Here is a 17,538-nt window from a genome sequence, read left to right on the forward strand (position 1 = left end):
AAAGTTCTCTGCCAGTTTCTGCATCCCACAGGGATTCCACATTGGATCTGAAAACACCAGCAAGGATAAGAACCTCAAAGTATGCATGTAAATACGTTTAGTCCATCTCCTTCCATCTCTATCCAAAAACACGCCTTCTCTGCAAATTAGTGCAGTCCAGAATGATTTTCACCAGATGGTGTCTGGAATCAACAGTTCAAAATAAGAATTTATGTCCTGCACGTGAGTAACCGCCATCCACGTCGGCCCTGGATGCATCCTTATCACAATGGCAGCCATGCGGGGTGGCTCATTCCTTGTGCAAGAAGACCATTCAATTTCAAAAACTTTTGATATCCATATTTCCTCTCCTACAGGCAGCTGATAAGCTGATTGCTGACGGGCTGGTCCTGGGGCTGGCTACTGGCTGGCTGAGGGTCAATCTCATCCTCTTCTTCCAACTCACGGTCAGACTCCGAATTGACAGAGTCAGGATCCTCATATTCTGAAAATGCTTCATCATCCACAGTGGAAGAACCTCCTAGCTTCTCTCTCTGCAAAAATTATTTCTAAGGCACTCTGAGCAGAGATTCTTTTTGCCATACTGATTGATTGTGGTAAGGAGCCATACATGCAAAGTTTTTTATTTGTTGTGTCCCTCCCCAAAATTGCACCTGGCTGTGGTAGAGTGTGGAAAAATACTGCATTTTTAAGAATGTATTGAAATAATGTATTGTAATAACATTGTGCAGGTTCTCGCAAGACATTGTGTAGTTTCACATACTACAAAGGTTAAGAGTGTGAGAAAAGTGGGAGACAGGCAGACAGGCAGGGAGACAGACAGGTTATTGGTGCTATAGTTGAAGTCGGAAGTTTACATTTACACCGGAGCCAAATATATTTAAACTCAGTTTTTCACAATTCCTGACATTTAATCCTATTAAAAATTCACTGTCTTAGGTCAGATAGGATCACCACATTATTTTAAGAATGTGAAATGTCAGCATAATAGTAGGGAGAATTATTTATTTCAGCTTTTATTTCTTTCATCACATTCCCAGTGGGTTAGAAGTTTACATACACTCAATTAGTATTTGGTAGCATTGATTTTAAATTGTTTTATTTGGGTCAAACGTTTCGGGTAGCCTTCCACAAGCTTCCCACAATAAGTTGGGTGAATTTTGGTTCATTCCTCCTGACAGAGCTGGTGTAACTGAGTCAGGTTTGTAGGCCTCTTTGCTCGCACATGCTTTTTCAGTTCTGCCCACACATTTTTCATAGGATTGATGTCAGGGCTTTGTAATGGCCACTCCAATACCATGACTTTGTTGTCCTTAAGCCCTTTTACACAACTTTGGAAGTATGCTTGGGGTCATTGTCCATTTGGAAGACCCATTTGCGACCAAGCTTTAACTTCCTGACTGATGTCTTGAGATGTTGCTTCAATATATCCACATAGTATTCATACCTCATAATGCCATCTATTTTGTGTGCCCAAGTGCCCCAGTCCCTCCTGCAGCAAAGCACCCCCACAACATGATGCTGCCACCCCGTGCTTCACGGTTGGGATGGTGTGCTTCAGCTTACAAGCCTCCCCCTTTTTCCTACAAACATAGCAATGGTCATTATGGCCAAACAGTTCTATTTTTGTTTCATCAGACCAGAGGACATTTCTCCAAAAAGTACGATCGTTGTCCCCATGTGCAGTTGCAAACCGTAGTCTGTCTTTTTTATGTCGGTTTTGGAGCAGTGGCTTCTTCCTTGCTGAGCAGCCATTCAGGTTATGTCGATATAGGACTCGTTTTACTGTGGATATACAGTGGGGAGAACAAGTATTTGATACACTGACGATTTTGCAGGTTTTCCTACTTACAAAGCATGTAGAGGTCTGTAATTTTTTATCATAGGTACACTTCAACTGTGAGAGAAGGAATCTAAAACAAAAATCCAGAAAATCATATTGTATGATTTTTAAGTAATTAATTTGCATTTTATTGCATGACATAAGTATTTGATACATCAGAAAAGCAGAACTTAATATTTGGTACAGAAACCTTAGTTTGCAAATTACAGAGATCATACGTTTCCTGTAGTTTTGACCAGGTTTGCACACACTGCAGCAGGGATTTTGGCCCACTCCTCCATACAGACCATCTCCAGATCCTTCAGGTTTCGGGCTGTCGCTGGGCAATACGACTTTCGGCTCCCTCCAAAGATTTTCTATTGGTTCAGGTCTGGAGACTGGCTAGGCCACTCCAGGACCTTGAGATGCTTCTTACGGAGCCACTCCTTAGTTGCCCTGGCTGTGTGTTTCGGGTCGTTGTCATGCTGGAAGACCCAGCCACGACCCATCTTCAATGCTCTTACTGAGGGAAGGAGGTTGTTGGTCAAGATCTCGCGATACATGGCCCCATCCATCCTCCCCTCAATACGGTGCAGTCGTCCTGTCCCCTTTGCAGAAAAGCATCCCCAAAGAATGATGTTTCCACCTCCATGCTTCACGGTTGGATGGTGTTCTTGGGGTTTACTCATCCTTCTATTCCTCCAAACACGGCGAGTGGAGTTTAGAGCAAAAAGCTCTATTTTTGTCTCATCAGACCACATGACCTTCTCCCATTCCTCCTCTGGATCATCCGATGGTCATTGGCAAACTTCAGACGGGCCTGGACATGCGCTGGCTTGAGCAGGGGACCTTGCGTGCGCTGCAGGATTTTAATTCATGACGGCGTAGTGTGTTACTAATGGTTTCTTTGAGACTGTGGTCCCAGCTCTCTTCAGGTCATTGACCAGGTCCTGCCGTGTAGTTCTGGGCTGATCCTCACATTCCTCATGATCATTGATGCCCCACGAGGTGAGATCTTGCATGGAGCCCCAGACCGAGGGTGATTGACCGTCATCTTGAACTTCTTCCATTTTCTAATAATTGTGCCAACAGTTGTTGCCTTCTCACCAAGCTGCTTGCCTATTGTCCTGTAGCCCATCCCAGCCTTGTACAGGTCTACAATTTATCCCTGATGTCCTTACACAGCTCTCTGGTCTTGGCCATTGTGGAGAGGTTGGAGTCTGTTTGATTGAGTGTGTGGACAGGTGTCTTTTATACAGGTAACGAGTTCAAACAGGTGCAGTTAATACAGGTAATGAGTGGAGAACAGGAGGACTTCTTAAAGAAAAACTAACAGGTCTGTGAGAGGCGGAATTCTTACTGGTTGGTAGGTGATCAAATACTTATGTCATGCAATAAAATGCAAATTAATTACTTAAAAATCATACAATGTGATTTTCTGGATTTTTGTTTTAGATTCCGTCTCTCAGAGTTGAAGTGTACCTATGATAAAAATGACAGACCTCTACATGCTTTGTAAGTAGGAAAATCTGCAAAATCGGCAGTGTATCAAATACTTGTTCTCCCCACTGTAGATACTTTTGTACCTGTTTCCTCCAGCATTTTCACAAGGTCCTTTGCTGTTGTTCTGGGATTGATTTGCACTTTTCGCACGTGGCACGCGGCTGCGTGGTACCATGGTGTTTATACTTGCATACTATTGTTTGTACAGATGAACGTGGTACCTTCAGCCGTTTGGAAATTGCTCCCAAGGATGAACCAGACTTGTGGAGGTCTACAATTTTTTTCTGAGATCTTGGCTGATTTATTTTGCTATTCCCATGATGTCAAGCAAAGAGGCACTGGGTTTGAAGGTAGGCCTTGAAATACATCCACAGGTACACCTCCAATTGACTCAAATTATGTAAATTGCCTATCAAAAGTTTCTGAAGCCATGTCATAATTTTCTGGAATTTTCCAAGCTGTTTAAAGGCACAGTCAACTTAGTGTATGTAAACTTCTGACACACTGGAATTGTGATACAGAGAATTATAAGTGAAATAATCTGTCTGTAAACAATTGTTGGAAAAATTACTTCCGTCATGCACAAAGTAGATGTCCTAACCGACTTTCTCAAACTATAGTATGTTAACAAGAAATTTGTGGAGTGGTTGAAAAACAAGTTTTAATGACTCCAACCTAAGTGTATGTAAACTTCTCATTTCAACTGTATATGAAATGACGTACCCTTTAATATAGACCACATGGAGAAGTCAATAAATCTGATTCTCAATATGAATAAAGACTTGATAAAGTGACTTCTAGGAATATTTTAACCCCCCAAAATACTCCAAGTTTTTAACATCATTGTAAAGCTCTAGTCATTTTATCACTTTGACAAAGTTATTTCTGAAGATTATAATTTATTTCATGTGATTAGTCATTTATTTTCGTCAGTCCCTTATTTTAAGGTAAAAAAATGACCTGAACTGGACTCTCATTTTAATATGGTGAAACTATTCTTTTAAATATTTATTTCAAAAGAATAGTCAGATCCTATTATAAAAGCAGGTGAGCTGGTTCTACTCTTTTTGGCCATTGTCTGGTGTTTTGTGGTGAAAAAATGAGCGGGTCAAACATTACATGTCAACTCTGTTACCCAGAGATTGACAGGCTAGAAATATTTTAACAATAAATAACAAAAAATGTATTCTTGCTTTCAGTTGCCCCTTCATGTTGCACAAAACTAGTTTCCATTCCCCTTGTCACAAGGGGATTCATGGCTGATTTAACTAGTAATTAACACTGTTAACCGTCCACTGTAGAGACGTATAAAATTGGAAGCACAAGACCTAGACCTACACTTTGACATATTGTGGAGCATTGCACAAAGTATAGTTTTTGTTTAAACATATACAATACAAAAAAAAATAACAGCCTACTGCTCCTCTTGAGATGGGAAAACATGTTTTTTGTGAAGTTGAACGTGTGCTCTTTATGACAGAATGTTTAAATGAGGTGAAATCAAAAATATTTTTTTTTACTCACCATCTCAATTGAAACATATCACTGCCAAAGTTTTTGACTTGGTGGCCCAAACAAATTCTCCGTTGATCAATACGTAAATAGCAATTTAAGAAGCTGCATTGGGAACCACTTTGGCCACCCTGTAGCCTAGATGCCATAGCCATGTATTTCTGGAATATTGCCAGGCATTATAGTGATTTGAGCAAAGATGCAAGCATTTACATGACGTTAAATATATTGAAATGTATATATTTTTTGTATGGGTGAGATCCCTCCCAATGTGTTCTCCAATCTCATAAAACATTTTAGAAAAAGGATCAATGTCGTTATCCTTGCTGGAGTATTGAAAACAGGGTATCCAATCATTTTTTATTACCTGTTAAACGACATCTCTTTCTCTGAGCGATTGTATTAGTATAAAATATATACATATATTTGTTCATTTGTGAGCATACAATATAGCTCAGTATTTGTATTATTTATTTTACAGTCTTTTTTGCTCATCTTTATCAAGGGATCCAATAATTCCGGACCCCGCTGTATGTTGAGTCAGATGTAGGTTTTGACCAGAGACCAAAAAATTTAATGAATATAGCTGCCAGTCACACTTTTATTGCTCTGAATGTAATATTATTCATTAATAATATTATTCAGTAATGAACCAATATTTTGACAGCAAGTTGCCTTCATCAGGGTTTTGGACCAAGCCTGATTAGAAATAGATTATGTTGGCTCTCGACCTTCTCCTCTCCCGAGTCCGTATGGGAGACTGTAACTACCAATTGAATATCACAAAATTGGGAAGAAAAAGGGGTAAAAGGATAAATACGTATGTACAAAAATAAATCAATATATTATGTTAAAACAGAATGATGATTAAAGATTTGACCTCTGCACTTTTCTCTCTGTAGTGATGGGGATGAAAGCAGATATTATGTTATTACATTGATATAGAATAGTGATTTTACATCTCCTCTCTTCTCTCTGTAGTGCTGGGGATGAGAGTAGTGTGTCCCTCGCCATCACCAAAGCCTCCAATAAAGATCTGGGGAAATACTGTTGTAGTCTCCTCTGTTTCTATGGCTCTGTTGTCTTAGACTACCTCCTCGCCGATGAGAGTAAGACACATCATAGGTCACACTTAAGTCTCAAGTTCAACTTTCAACTTTTTTTTGTTATCTGTAATACATTGGAAACCAGCTCTCACAATAATAACACAAAAATAAATTAAAGCTTGTATCAGGATGGATGGAGCACTGTTTAATATGATACCATTTATATTTTCCTCTGTCTGTTTCCTTTATTGTGCTGAGTGAGATCGTCATCCCGGCTACTCCCCAGAAAAATACCATAGGTTAGTGGAGAAATTAAGTAGGATTTCAGTTTGATATTTTTACATCAATCTCATTGGTGTTCATAAGTCAATAAAAGTAATTCACAATGTCATTTTAAGTGTAAACATTTGTCCTCAATGTTGCTACATTTTATGTTACTGCTATGCAATGATAATTTGCTAAGATATCATATAGTAAAGGCTAATTCTGAATGAGTAAATTCCTCTCTACTTCATGTACCCTGAGGTGGTGGGGCAAGCAGGACGTGAAGTGTTCATGTTTCCTCATCAAAGATGACTTCTTGTCAGACCAGTACTTTGGGGAGAACCAGCCAGCCAGCCAGCCTGGTGACTGAGAAGGAACACTTTGGCGAGGGTATGCACCAGTGGCCGGTATGGTGCCTATGTTCACCCAGGGCCACCCCTGCGTTCTGAAGGTACACAACGCTATCAGCTACTGGACCAAGAACAACGAGGAGCTGGTTCAGAAGAACTATAACCTGACCGTGGATGTGAGCAGAGCATTTCTCTTGATACCAGGCACTGAGTTAGGGTTAAGGTTAGGGGTTAAGGGTATAGTAAGGGTTAGAAAATCAGTTACTGTCATTATTTGGCATTCTGCAATACTGTGACCCAGGATCGGGGTCAATTTCATTTCAATTCATTCACTTCCTGAATCCTGTTGTAACCATCAGCAAAAATGCTCAGATCTAACATGTGTATTGTATGATTCCAGGAGTGCCATGTTCAGAACATAGCCAGAGAGTACATTAATGCCTGGACAACTGTGGCCCAGACACAGGAAGCCTTCGTAGAGGTTCCAGAGTGAGTATAATGTCATCGCTGTTTCATCATCATGTGTCAGGGTGTGAGCCTGAAAATCCTAGATGTCATCTCTTGCTGTTGTGTCCTTGTGTCCCACCTAACCCCTAAACTGCACTTCAACACTTCTGCTCTCCCTGTGCTTCAACCTCTATGTAAAAGCAAAAAAATATGAAATCCTTTTGAAATATACAGTATAGTAATCTTCTTATCTCTAGGATGATTCCCAAATACCTGGTGAAGTACTCTGTCCGGGATGGGAAGAAGCTCAACTTGAAGTTGAGAGACTCTGAGGCAGGTCAGAAGTGTTGTGCCTTCCAGCACTGTGTCTACCACGAGACTGAGGGAAACCTACTCATCACTGACATGCAAGGTAGGTACAGTAGTGCTGCATAGACAAGGTTCAGCCTAGCTACTGTACTTACAGCAGTGTAATGAATGTGGTAGATAGAAATATAAATAGTATCGAACTGTATACAAACTTTGTTGCAACTAAAAAGTGCTATCTAATTTCTCTCATTTCATTCTATGGGTTGGCATGAGGTTAACAGATGTCGGAATAGCTACCTGTAAGAAGGATGAGTATAGGAAACGAAAATACAATTTTTGATGATTTTAATCAAATCAAATCACAAAAACAATATATTATCTAGTGTACACAGTACAATATTACTCACTAACGTATATATGCAACATCGCTGTCTTTCTAGATACACGGGATTCAATGGGAACTGTTCCACGTCTTTCATCAGTCAGTTCAAAGCGTCGCATCTGTGCAACAAATACTGTGAGATCCTTGGACTCAAGTCTTTACAACCGAAGCCAGAAAATGCTGTTGCCCCCAAACCCAAGCCAACCCAACCTGCCCCAAAGAAAAAGGCTTCCGGGAACCATCCTGAAGATCAAATCCTGATATTAGGGGGGCCTTTAAATTATGGGCATTATGGATTTTTATTTAACATTTGGTAACAGGTTTTCTCATTGAGATATGAAATAGGTTTTGCAAGAGACACCTGAAAATAGAGCTAATAGGTTTGATAATGGGAAGATGGTCCCAAGAATAAATCTGACATACAAGACACAAAGATGCTACCTGGATATGTGGTTGTCTCTCAGGAGTGTATACAGAGACTGTTGGGTCAATGGAAGTATGGATGGATGGATGGCTGGATAGATGGATGGATGGAGAGAGGATGTCCGGATTGTATCTTACTAGAGAGCTGCTGCTGTATCAAAGAAGGGCTTGTCTAATTCAGTTGAGTAGGTTTCCCATCTCGGTGACGAGAAGTATGTTTCAGCAGGTCATGGTAAAGTAAAGTTTAGACCGCTGCACCACTCGGGAGCCTGTAATGGTTATTAACAATGGGCAGTATACTGTAGTCCCTCTGTAACAGGTTGTGATGTCTTACTTTATGAGGTAGCATAGCTTTAGGGTATGTTGTTTCTTTTAACAATAAATGTTTTGTATATGTATTTTTTGTGTTCTTTTTACTTTTAATGACACATTTAACACATTTGATTCAATATATGTGTTAAACATAATTGTAGTAATGAAATATTGTGTAATATAAGAATAGAGATTACAAAAAAATATGAAATATATGTCATATTACAACACTACAACTTTATGTTTATTGTCTGTACCTGATTAGTGAAAATATAAATATATGTATTTGTGTTAATGTTTTTTTGTGTGTTGCCATTAGATGTCTTTGAAGTGAATGTATTTACAGTAAGATGTATGTTTGTCGGTTAGCTACCATATGTTTTTACCTACTGTAGTAAAGCAACTGATTTCTGCTCAACTGGCATTTTTTACCTTACCTTTTTTCCATGTCTGGTGCATAAAATAAATACATTCTAACACGGAGAATACGGTTGAATTCGGAAGTTTACACACATCTTAGCCAAATACATTCAAACTCAGTTTTTCACAATTCCTGACATTTAATCAGAGTAAAAATTCCCTGTCTTAGGTCAGTTAGGATCACCACTTTGTTTTAAGAATGTGAAATGTCAGAATAATAGTAGAGAGAATGATTTATTTCAGCTTTAATTTCTTTCATCACATTCCCAGTGGGTCAGAAGTTTACATACACTCAATTAGTATTTGGTAGCATTGCCTTAAAATTGTTTAACTTGGGTCAAACGTTTCGGGTAGCCTTCCACAAGCTTCCCACAATAAGTTGGGTGAATTTTGGCACATTCCTCCTGACAGAGCTGGTGTAGCTGAGTCAGGTTTGTAGGTCTCCTGGCTCGCACACACTTTTTCAGCACACAAGTTTTCTAGAGATGTGAGGTCCAATAGCTTGAATTTGTTGCCCTTAAGCTATTTTGCCACAACTTTGGAATTATGCTTGGGGTCATTGTCCATTTGGCAGACCCATTTGCAACCAAGCTTTAACTTCCTGACTGATGTCTTGAGATGTTGCTTCAATATATCCACATAATTTTCCTTCCTCAAGATGCCATCTATTTTGGGAAGTGCACCAGTTCCTCCTGCAGCAAAGCACCCCCACAACATGATGCTGCAACCCCCGTGCTTCACGGTTGGGATGGTGTTCTTCGGCTTGCAAGCATCCCCCTTTTTCCTCCAAACATAACGATGGTCATTATGGCCAAACAGTTCTATTTCCGTTTCATCAGACCAGAGGACATTTCTCCAAAAAGTACGATCTTTGTCCCCATGTGCAGTTGCAAACCGTAGTCTGGCTTTTTTATGGCGGTTTTGGAGCAGTGGCTTCTTCCTTTCTGAGCGGCCTTTCAGGTTATGGCGATATAGGACTCATTTTACTATGGATATAGATACCTTTGTACCTGTTTCCTCCAGCATCTTCACAAGGTCCTTTGCTGTTGTTCTGGGATTGATTTGCACTTTTCGCACCAAGTACGTTCATCTCTAGGTGAACGTCTCCTTCCTGAGCAGTATAACGGCTGCGTGATCCCATTGTGTTTATACTTGCGTACTATTGTTTGTACAGATTAACGTGGTACCTTCAGGCGTTTGGAAATTGCTCCCAAGGATGAACCAGACTTGTGGAGTGCAAATTTTTTTCTGAGGTCTTGACTGATTTCTTTTGATTTTCCCATGATGTCAAGCAAAGAGGCACTGAGTTTGAAGGTAGGCCTTGAAATACATCCACAGGTACATCTCCAATTGACTAAAATTATGTCAATTAGTCTATCAGAAGCTTCTAAAGCCATGACATCATTTTCTGGAATTTTCCAAGCTGTTTAAAGGCACAGTCAACTTAGTGTATGTAAACTTCTGACCCACTGGAATTGTGATACAGTGAATTATAAGTGAAATAATCTGTCTGTAAACAATTGTTGGAAAAATGACTTGTGTCATGCACAAAGTAGATGTCCTAACCGACTTGCCAAAACTATAGTTTGTTAACAAGAAATTTGTGGAGTGTTTGAAAAATGAGTTTTAATGACTCCAACCTAAGTGTATGTAAACATCCAACTTCAACTGGAGCTCCTCCCAACATTGCTGAGGTTCAGCAAGGATCGATGATGAGACCATTTGAAACCTGTTGTGTTACTTGATGGCACTATTTTACTTTCTTCTAAAAAACTACAAGTTTTTAGTGCAGTACCAGAAGACCAGTCAGTGAGAGTATACCACTGTGCCCCCTGAGAGCTCCTCCTCTTGACGTCCCAAGCCAGCTGCCAGTTTGGCCTGGCCAGAATGTCTGCTATGCTAACACTGTTCTCTGCCTCAGAGCTAGGCTACAGTATACATGCCATACAATCGTCTCTCTCTGAGCTGTACATGCCTTTTAAAATGCTGTCTATCAACAATGACAAGCCACCGGGGTCTGACAACTTGGATGGAAAATTACTGAGGATAAATAGCAGACAATATTGCCACATTTTCAATTAAAGCCTACTAGAATATGTGTGCCCCCAGGCCTGGAGGGATGCAAAAGTCATCCCGCTACCTAAGAATAGTAAAGCCCCCTTTACTGGCTCAAATAGCCGACCAATCAGCCTGTTACCAACCTTTAGTAAACTTGATGAAAAAATTGTGTTTGACCAGATACAATACTATTTTACAGTAACCAAATTGACAACAAAGAAGGACAACGCTTATAAAGACGGACATTCAACAAGCACTGCACTTACACAAATGACTGATGATTGGCTGAGAGAAATTGATAATAAAAAGATTGTGGGGGTTGTTTTGTTATACTTCAGTACGGATGTTGACATTATCAATCATAGTCTGCTGCTGGCAAAACGTATGTGTTATGGCTTTACACCCCCTGCTAAATTGTGGATAAAGAGTTACATGTCTAACAGAACACAGAGGGTGTTAAGGGAAGCCTCTCCAACATAATCCAGATATAATCAGGAATTCCCCAAGGCAGCTGTCTAGACCCATTACTTTTTTCAATCTTTACTAAGAGGAAAGCCAGAGTATCTACCTGGGGTGGCAGGTAGCCTAGTGGTTAGAGCGTTGGGCCAATAACAGAAAGGTTGCCAAATCAAGTCCCTGAGCTGACAAGGTAAACATCTGTTGTCCTGCCCCTGAACAAGGCAGTTAACCCACTGTTCCTAGGCTGTCATTGTAAATAAGAATGTGTTCTTAACTGACTTGCCTAGTTAAATAAAAAATATAAAATATATATGTATGTGGATGACTCAACACTATACATGTCAGTGACTGAAATGACTGCAACACTTAACAAAGAGTTGCAGCTAGTTTCAGAGTGGGTGGCAAGGAATAAGTTAGTCCTAAATATTTCTAAAACTAAAAGCATTGTATTTGGAACAAATCATTCCCTGAACCTCAACTACATAATGTGGAAATTGAGCAAGCTGAGGTGACTAAACTGCTTGGAGTTACCCTGGATTGTAAACTGTCAAGGTCAAAACATATTGATACAACAGTAGCTAAGATGGGGAGAAGTCTGTCCATTATAAGGTGCTGCTCTGCCTTCTTGAAAAAGGACTTAGGAAAATTGCAGTTGGTTCTCTGTGTACATCCAAGGGCAGTACGGCTGGCCCTTGGATGTACACAGAGAGCTAATATTAATAGTATGCATGTCAATCTCTCCCTGCTCAAAATGGAGGAGAGATTGACTTTATCACTGCTTATATTTATGAGAGGTATTGACATGTTGAATGCACCGAGCTGTCTGTTTGAACTATTGGCGCACAGCTCGGACACCCATGCATAGCCCACAAGACATGCCACAACAACAGGTCTCTTCACAGTCCCCAAGTCCAGAACAGACTATGGAAGGCGTACAGTACTACATAGAGCCATGACTACATGGAACTCTATTCCACATCAAGTAACTCATGCAAGCAGTAAAATTTGATTTAAAAAACATATAAAAAAAACACATTTTATGGAACAGCGGGGACATAGGAATTTTTATGGAACACAAACATAGGCACAGACACATGCATACACACACACGATAATATACGCATTATCCAGACACATACACATGGATCTTGTACAGTAGATATGTGGTAGTGGTGGAGGAGGGGCCTGAGGGCACACAGTCGTCTGTGAATGTATTGTAATGTTTTTTAAATTGTATAAACTGCCTTAATTTTGCTTGGCAGCAGCTAATGGGGATCCATAATAAATACAAATAAAATGTCTGAGTTATCCTCTCTGAGATATTCATTCACACAATTTCAAACAAATTATTTAAATCACCTTTGGGATATTGGTTATATGTAATCGGATACTGCCTATTCCTAATAGAGAGTAATACTTCTTTGGAGCCGTGATTGATGTTTGAGATTAGTTAGATATTATCTTGTGATTTTTGGGGGCACGGCTCTTTCAAGTGAATGTGAGTTCTGTAATGAATACAGGCCCTATTATTGACCTCTATGTTATAAACCTGCTAGTCTAAGGTGATGGTGTGTGTACCCTGGCTCAAGTGGCAGAGAGGGAGTAAATACTGTGTGTGTGTGTGTGTGTGTGTGTGTGTGTGTGTGGTGTGTGTGTGTGTTGTGTGTGTGTGTGGTGTGTGTGTGTGTGTGTGTGTGTGTGTGTGTGTGTGTGTGTGTGTGTGTGTGTGTGTGTGTGTGTGTGCGCACGCACATGCACTGGCTGGAGCTTTCCACAAAATGAGTGAGCTGCAACTTGTGGCTTTTATTCTCCCCTCTTCTGATTGGCCATATTTACACTATAGCCTCCCATAATGGTTCATGTATTTCGGTTTCTAAAAGATCACGTCTTTACCTTCGTAACACATTATCACCTCACATGTAGGCAGAGAGGGAAATGGGTCAGCAATCATCTGAAGCTTCATGTTTTGTCAAGGTATCACACTTCTATTTGAATGACTTACCTTTCAGTCAGCATGTGATCAAAGTAGAGTCCAAACCAGCTACAACAACATGTGAGGCCTGTGAAGAGAGAATAAGGCAAAGCCATGGCCGGAACTTCACCGTCCGTATCTCTGTTTGAGTGACCACAGAGCATGGGGTCACGGTGACGCTGTTCTCTTCTAACCGGAGCTATTTAGTGTGATAATGGCGTTCGATTGCAGAGGACACAAACACCATTGTCACACTCCACAGCTTCAGAGGATAAGGATGGATGGAGGGAGGGAATATCTGCGATGTGGAGAGAGAGGGGGGTGGGAGGATACCTGGGGTAGAGAGCGAGGGTGAAGTCAGATAGAAAGTTGGAGAGAGAGAGAGATGGGTGGGGGGGGTGGGGGGAGGATAACTGGGGTAGAGAGCGAGGGTGAAGTCAGATAGAAAGTTGTAGAGAGAACGAGAGAGAGAGAGAGAGAGAGAGAGAGAGAGAGAGATTAGTAATCTATTATAGATTTGTCCCTGGTGCATTTCATGTTTCAATGTAGAAATTACCACCTACAAAAACTTAGACTGATGACTAATGAGACCGCCACATAACATTTCACACAACATGCAGTTTGGTCTTATGGTAGATCTGTCTCAATGTTGGCCCAATAATAATTCTGCATGTAAACAAACACCTTTTGCTTGCAATGATTGTGATATTTTCACACCTACTTAAGTTCTTAAACCACTCTGGATAAGAGTATCTGCTAAAATGACTCAAATGAAAATCTGAACAACACAATAAATACAAGCATGCTACCAGACATGGATATAGTATGACCCTTGCTTAATACTGTAGTATGGCGGCAGGTAGCCTAGCGGTTAAGAGCATTGGGCTGGTTGCTGGTTTGAAATCCCTGAGCCGTCTAAGTGATAAATCTGTTGATGTGACTTTGAGCAAGGCACTTAACCCTAATCGCTTCTGTAAGTCGCTCTGGATAAGAGCATATGTACAAATGTAATAAATACATGTATCCTAGGATTTACAGGTCTGCTGTATAAAGGCCTATTTCAACTCACACTGAGCTGCTATGACCGCTCACCGAACTGCACTAAGGCTCACGTCAGCTATTAATAATAAACCTGCTGCTAACCAGATGGAGCAGACAGACACACTGATCACAATGGACATGGGGAAAACTCTGACCAGTCCATTCACTATGCTTCTTCTGGAGAGGGAACACCTATTCCCTCGCCTTGATTATGTAGACTTGTGTTAGTTTCTTACTACCATTAAATTACATGTGCTCATTTAGATCCTACTGTAACTCACCATGAGACTACTGGTCGGTCGACCGCCTTGGCATCTCTCTCCCCATTCTACTCCCACTATGTAGGCCCCAGGACAGGGCTGCTGCTCTCTCTCTCTCTGTGTCCAAATTGGCACCCCATTCCTTATATGCACATAGGGTACCATTTCAGACACATCCTCTGACTCCTTCTCCGCTGTCCCGTGTCACAGCTCCACGCTCTTCAGTAAAGACCAGGTAGCCCTACAGTCCTGTTTGCAGCAGTCCATGGTGTGTTGACGCAGGTCTGGGGTATGTGGAGGGACGCAGGTGCGTGGACAGAGAGACAGTCAGCCTTTGGGAATGGTGCTGTCCCTTTCCCTCCCTTTATGTAGCCAGAGGAGGGTTGTTTGGACAAACAGTTAATTCCCCTCAGTGATAAGCTGCAGGGTAGTATCGATTGACCCTGACTTAGAGGAGGGGGGGGCACTAACGTACTACCTTGGCATGGCAAACAGGCATGCATCCACCTTTGTCTCTTCAGCTATTATTCAGTCTTTGCTGTGCCGTACACACACAATCTCTTTGTTTGCTACCGTAACGTACAGTAGCTGTAGTTGTTCATGAAGATAGAACAGTAAGATAGCAACTTTACTTCCCCTTCATTGCATGTTATGCCCACCATCTTTTGTTTTTTTCCAGGGTCTAATAAGACCGTGACGGGGTCCTGAAGTGCTACCTTGTTCCTCGTGCCAACAGCATGACACCCAAAATTAAATGACAGATGTACTCTGTGTAACGGAGTAGACGGGCACATACTTAGTCATAGAGTACACGTTAAAGTCTTAAAAATGTCCCCTTTCCTGTCATCATCATTGTCAACTCTTTGACTTCGAAGAGTTGGACAGGGGCTGGATGAGATAAGAATGTCTAAAAGCTTACCGTGAGCTGGTGTTTACGAACTGTCATAAAATATCTGTCAATAATCAATATTCACATTCCCAGAAAAATGTCTGTATGTTGTTACTATTACTATGAACAATAACAATACTGTTTAACATCTCTCATCTCCAATAACAAGCTTGCCCCAAAGAAAAGTCTGGAATTTTGAAAAAATGCAAATGTTCTTGGTTAGATAGATTCAGATATGCATTTGATGTTCTACATCGTGTACATCAGGGGTAGTTCAATCCGGCCCACGGATGGTTTGAGTAAAAAAAAATCAATATACTTCAAAATGACTAAAACCAAATAGAAACTGTGTGGACCTACATTTATTGCATTTTTTGACTGTGTCCAGCTTGCCAATAATCACCTAAATTAAAGCTAGACAGTCAGGGAGTATCGAAAATTCGTCCTGGTGTACATGATATGACAAAATGTAATTGTTACTCTGAATTACAGTGTCAAGTCCCAACAGAGGTCAACTGATGTCAAGGAAATCCAGGAAAATCCAGAGCTCTGTCGGTCATTGACAGGTCACTGATTGAAATGACACACAGCACCTTGGATATATTTCTCTTCACTAAACCTGTCTTTTGTGGAAAACTAAAGTAGTAGGCCTATCAGTTGGTTACATTACAATTGTGTAGCAGATTAGATCCTTTCCTAGCAGGGTTGTGTTCAGGTTGTCCCTCTATGTTTCAAAATGTTTTCTTGATACTGAACACGATCCAGATGACCTCAGTAACGTTTTATTAGACAGCCCAGATCCTGAGGGAGCCAGAGGAAGGATTTGGCTCCTGGTTTGTTTGCGAGAAACAGAGAGAGAAAGAGCAGAGGGAGAGCAGAGGGAGAGCGAGCAAGAGAGAGAGGGGGCTTGATAAAATGTACCAGGACAAGCAGGCCGCTTTTATTTGCTCGCCCTTGGAGCAGATAAGTCCTAGATTGCCTGTGTGAATGAACTGGGTTCCCTTCACCGAACAAACACATGCACACACACAAAGAGCCTCCCTCGTACCATCACCACAAGCTTTGTGTAAAGTAGGCCTTATTCCTCTTTACTGAACGATAGAACGATAGACTCAATGAAATGTCAGTATAGCTAGACTTCTACCCAGTACTCAATGAAATGTCAGTATAGCTAGACTTCTACCCAGTACTACCCCAAGAAGTCAGTATACTAGACGTCTACCTAGTATTCATGAAATTCAGTAATAGCTAGACTCTACCATACTCAGTGAAATGTCAGTATAGCTAGACTTCTACCCAGTACTCAACGAAATGTCAGTATAGCTAGACTTCTACCCAGTACTCAATGAAATGTCACAATAGCTGCTCTCTTCTTAGAAAAGTCATTCAGGACAACTTTCGACTTCATTATGGTCGAGGCAGGTTTGGTTGAATGTAAAACCTGCTTGCTTACACAGTGGAAAGTTGTGGAAACTTTACTATTGCCTAAATTAATTGAACAGAAAAACAACATGGTTGACAACATGGTTGAGTATATGAGTGTCCAAAACATTATGAACACTCTTTCAATGAGACAGAATCCAGGTGAACACTATGATCCCTTATTGATGTCACTTGTTAAATCCACTTCAGTCAGTGTATAGGAAGGGGAGGTGACAGGTTAAATAAGGATTTTTAAGCCTTGAGACAATTGAGACAAGGATTGTGTATGTGTGCCAGTCAGAGGGTGAATGGGAAAGACAAAAGATTGAAGTGCCTTTGAATAAGGTATGGTAGTAGGTGCCAGGCGCACCAATTTGAATGTGTCAAGAACTGCAATGCTGCTGGGTTTTTCACACTGAAACAGTTTCCTGTGTGTATCAAGAATGGTCCACCAACCCAAAGGACATCCAGCCAACTTGACACAACTGTGGGAAGCTTTGGAGTCAACAAAAGTGGTGGAATGCTTTCGACACCTTGTAGAGTCCATGCCCCGACTAATTGAGGCTGTTCTGAGGGAAAAAGGGGGTGCAACTCAATATTAGGAAGCTGTTCCTAATGTTTAGTACACTCAGTGTATATTCATATAG

At 40.9% G+C, this 17,538-nt stretch overlaps 1 protein-coding gene and 1 long non-coding RNA gene across 2 annotated transcripts; one reads left to right on the plus strand and one right to left on the minus strand.

Annotated features, from left to right (window-relative positions):
* Nucleotides 1–5,554: 5,554 nt before the first annotated feature.
* LOC111961210 (alpha-protein kinase 2-like) lies at nucleotides 5,555–12,756 on the plus strand. Its single transcript, XM_023983292.2, has 3 exons — nucleotides 5,555–6,673; nucleotides 6,898–6,986; nucleotides 7,202–12,756. The coding sequence occupies exons 1-3, from the start codon at nucleotides 6,557–6,559 to the stop codon at nucleotides 7,377–7,379; spliced, it is 384 nt and encodes a 127-aa protein (XP_023839060.1). The 5' UTR covers nucleotides 5,555–6,556; the 3' UTR covers nucleotides 7,380–12,756.
* Nucleotides 10,739–14,904, minus strand: LOC139025215 (uncharacterized). Its single transcript, XR_011476688.1, has 2 exons — nucleotides 14,602–14,904; nucleotides 10,739–13,692 (listed from the first exon to the last, which is right to left on the minus strand). It is a non-coding gene; the product is annotated as an uncharacterized lncRNA (long non-coding RNA).
* Between the last annotated feature and the right edge of the window lie 2,634 nt (nucleotides 14,905–17,538).

Source organism: Salvelinus sp. IW2-2015, linkage group LG4q.1:29 (assembly GCF_002910315.2).
Source record: "Salvelinus sp. IW2-2015 linkage group LG4q.1:29, ASM291031v2, whole genome shotgun sequence".
Lineage (NCBI taxonomy): Eukaryota > Metazoa > Chordata > Actinopteri > Salmoniformes > Salmonidae > Salvelinus > Salvelinus sp. IW2-2015.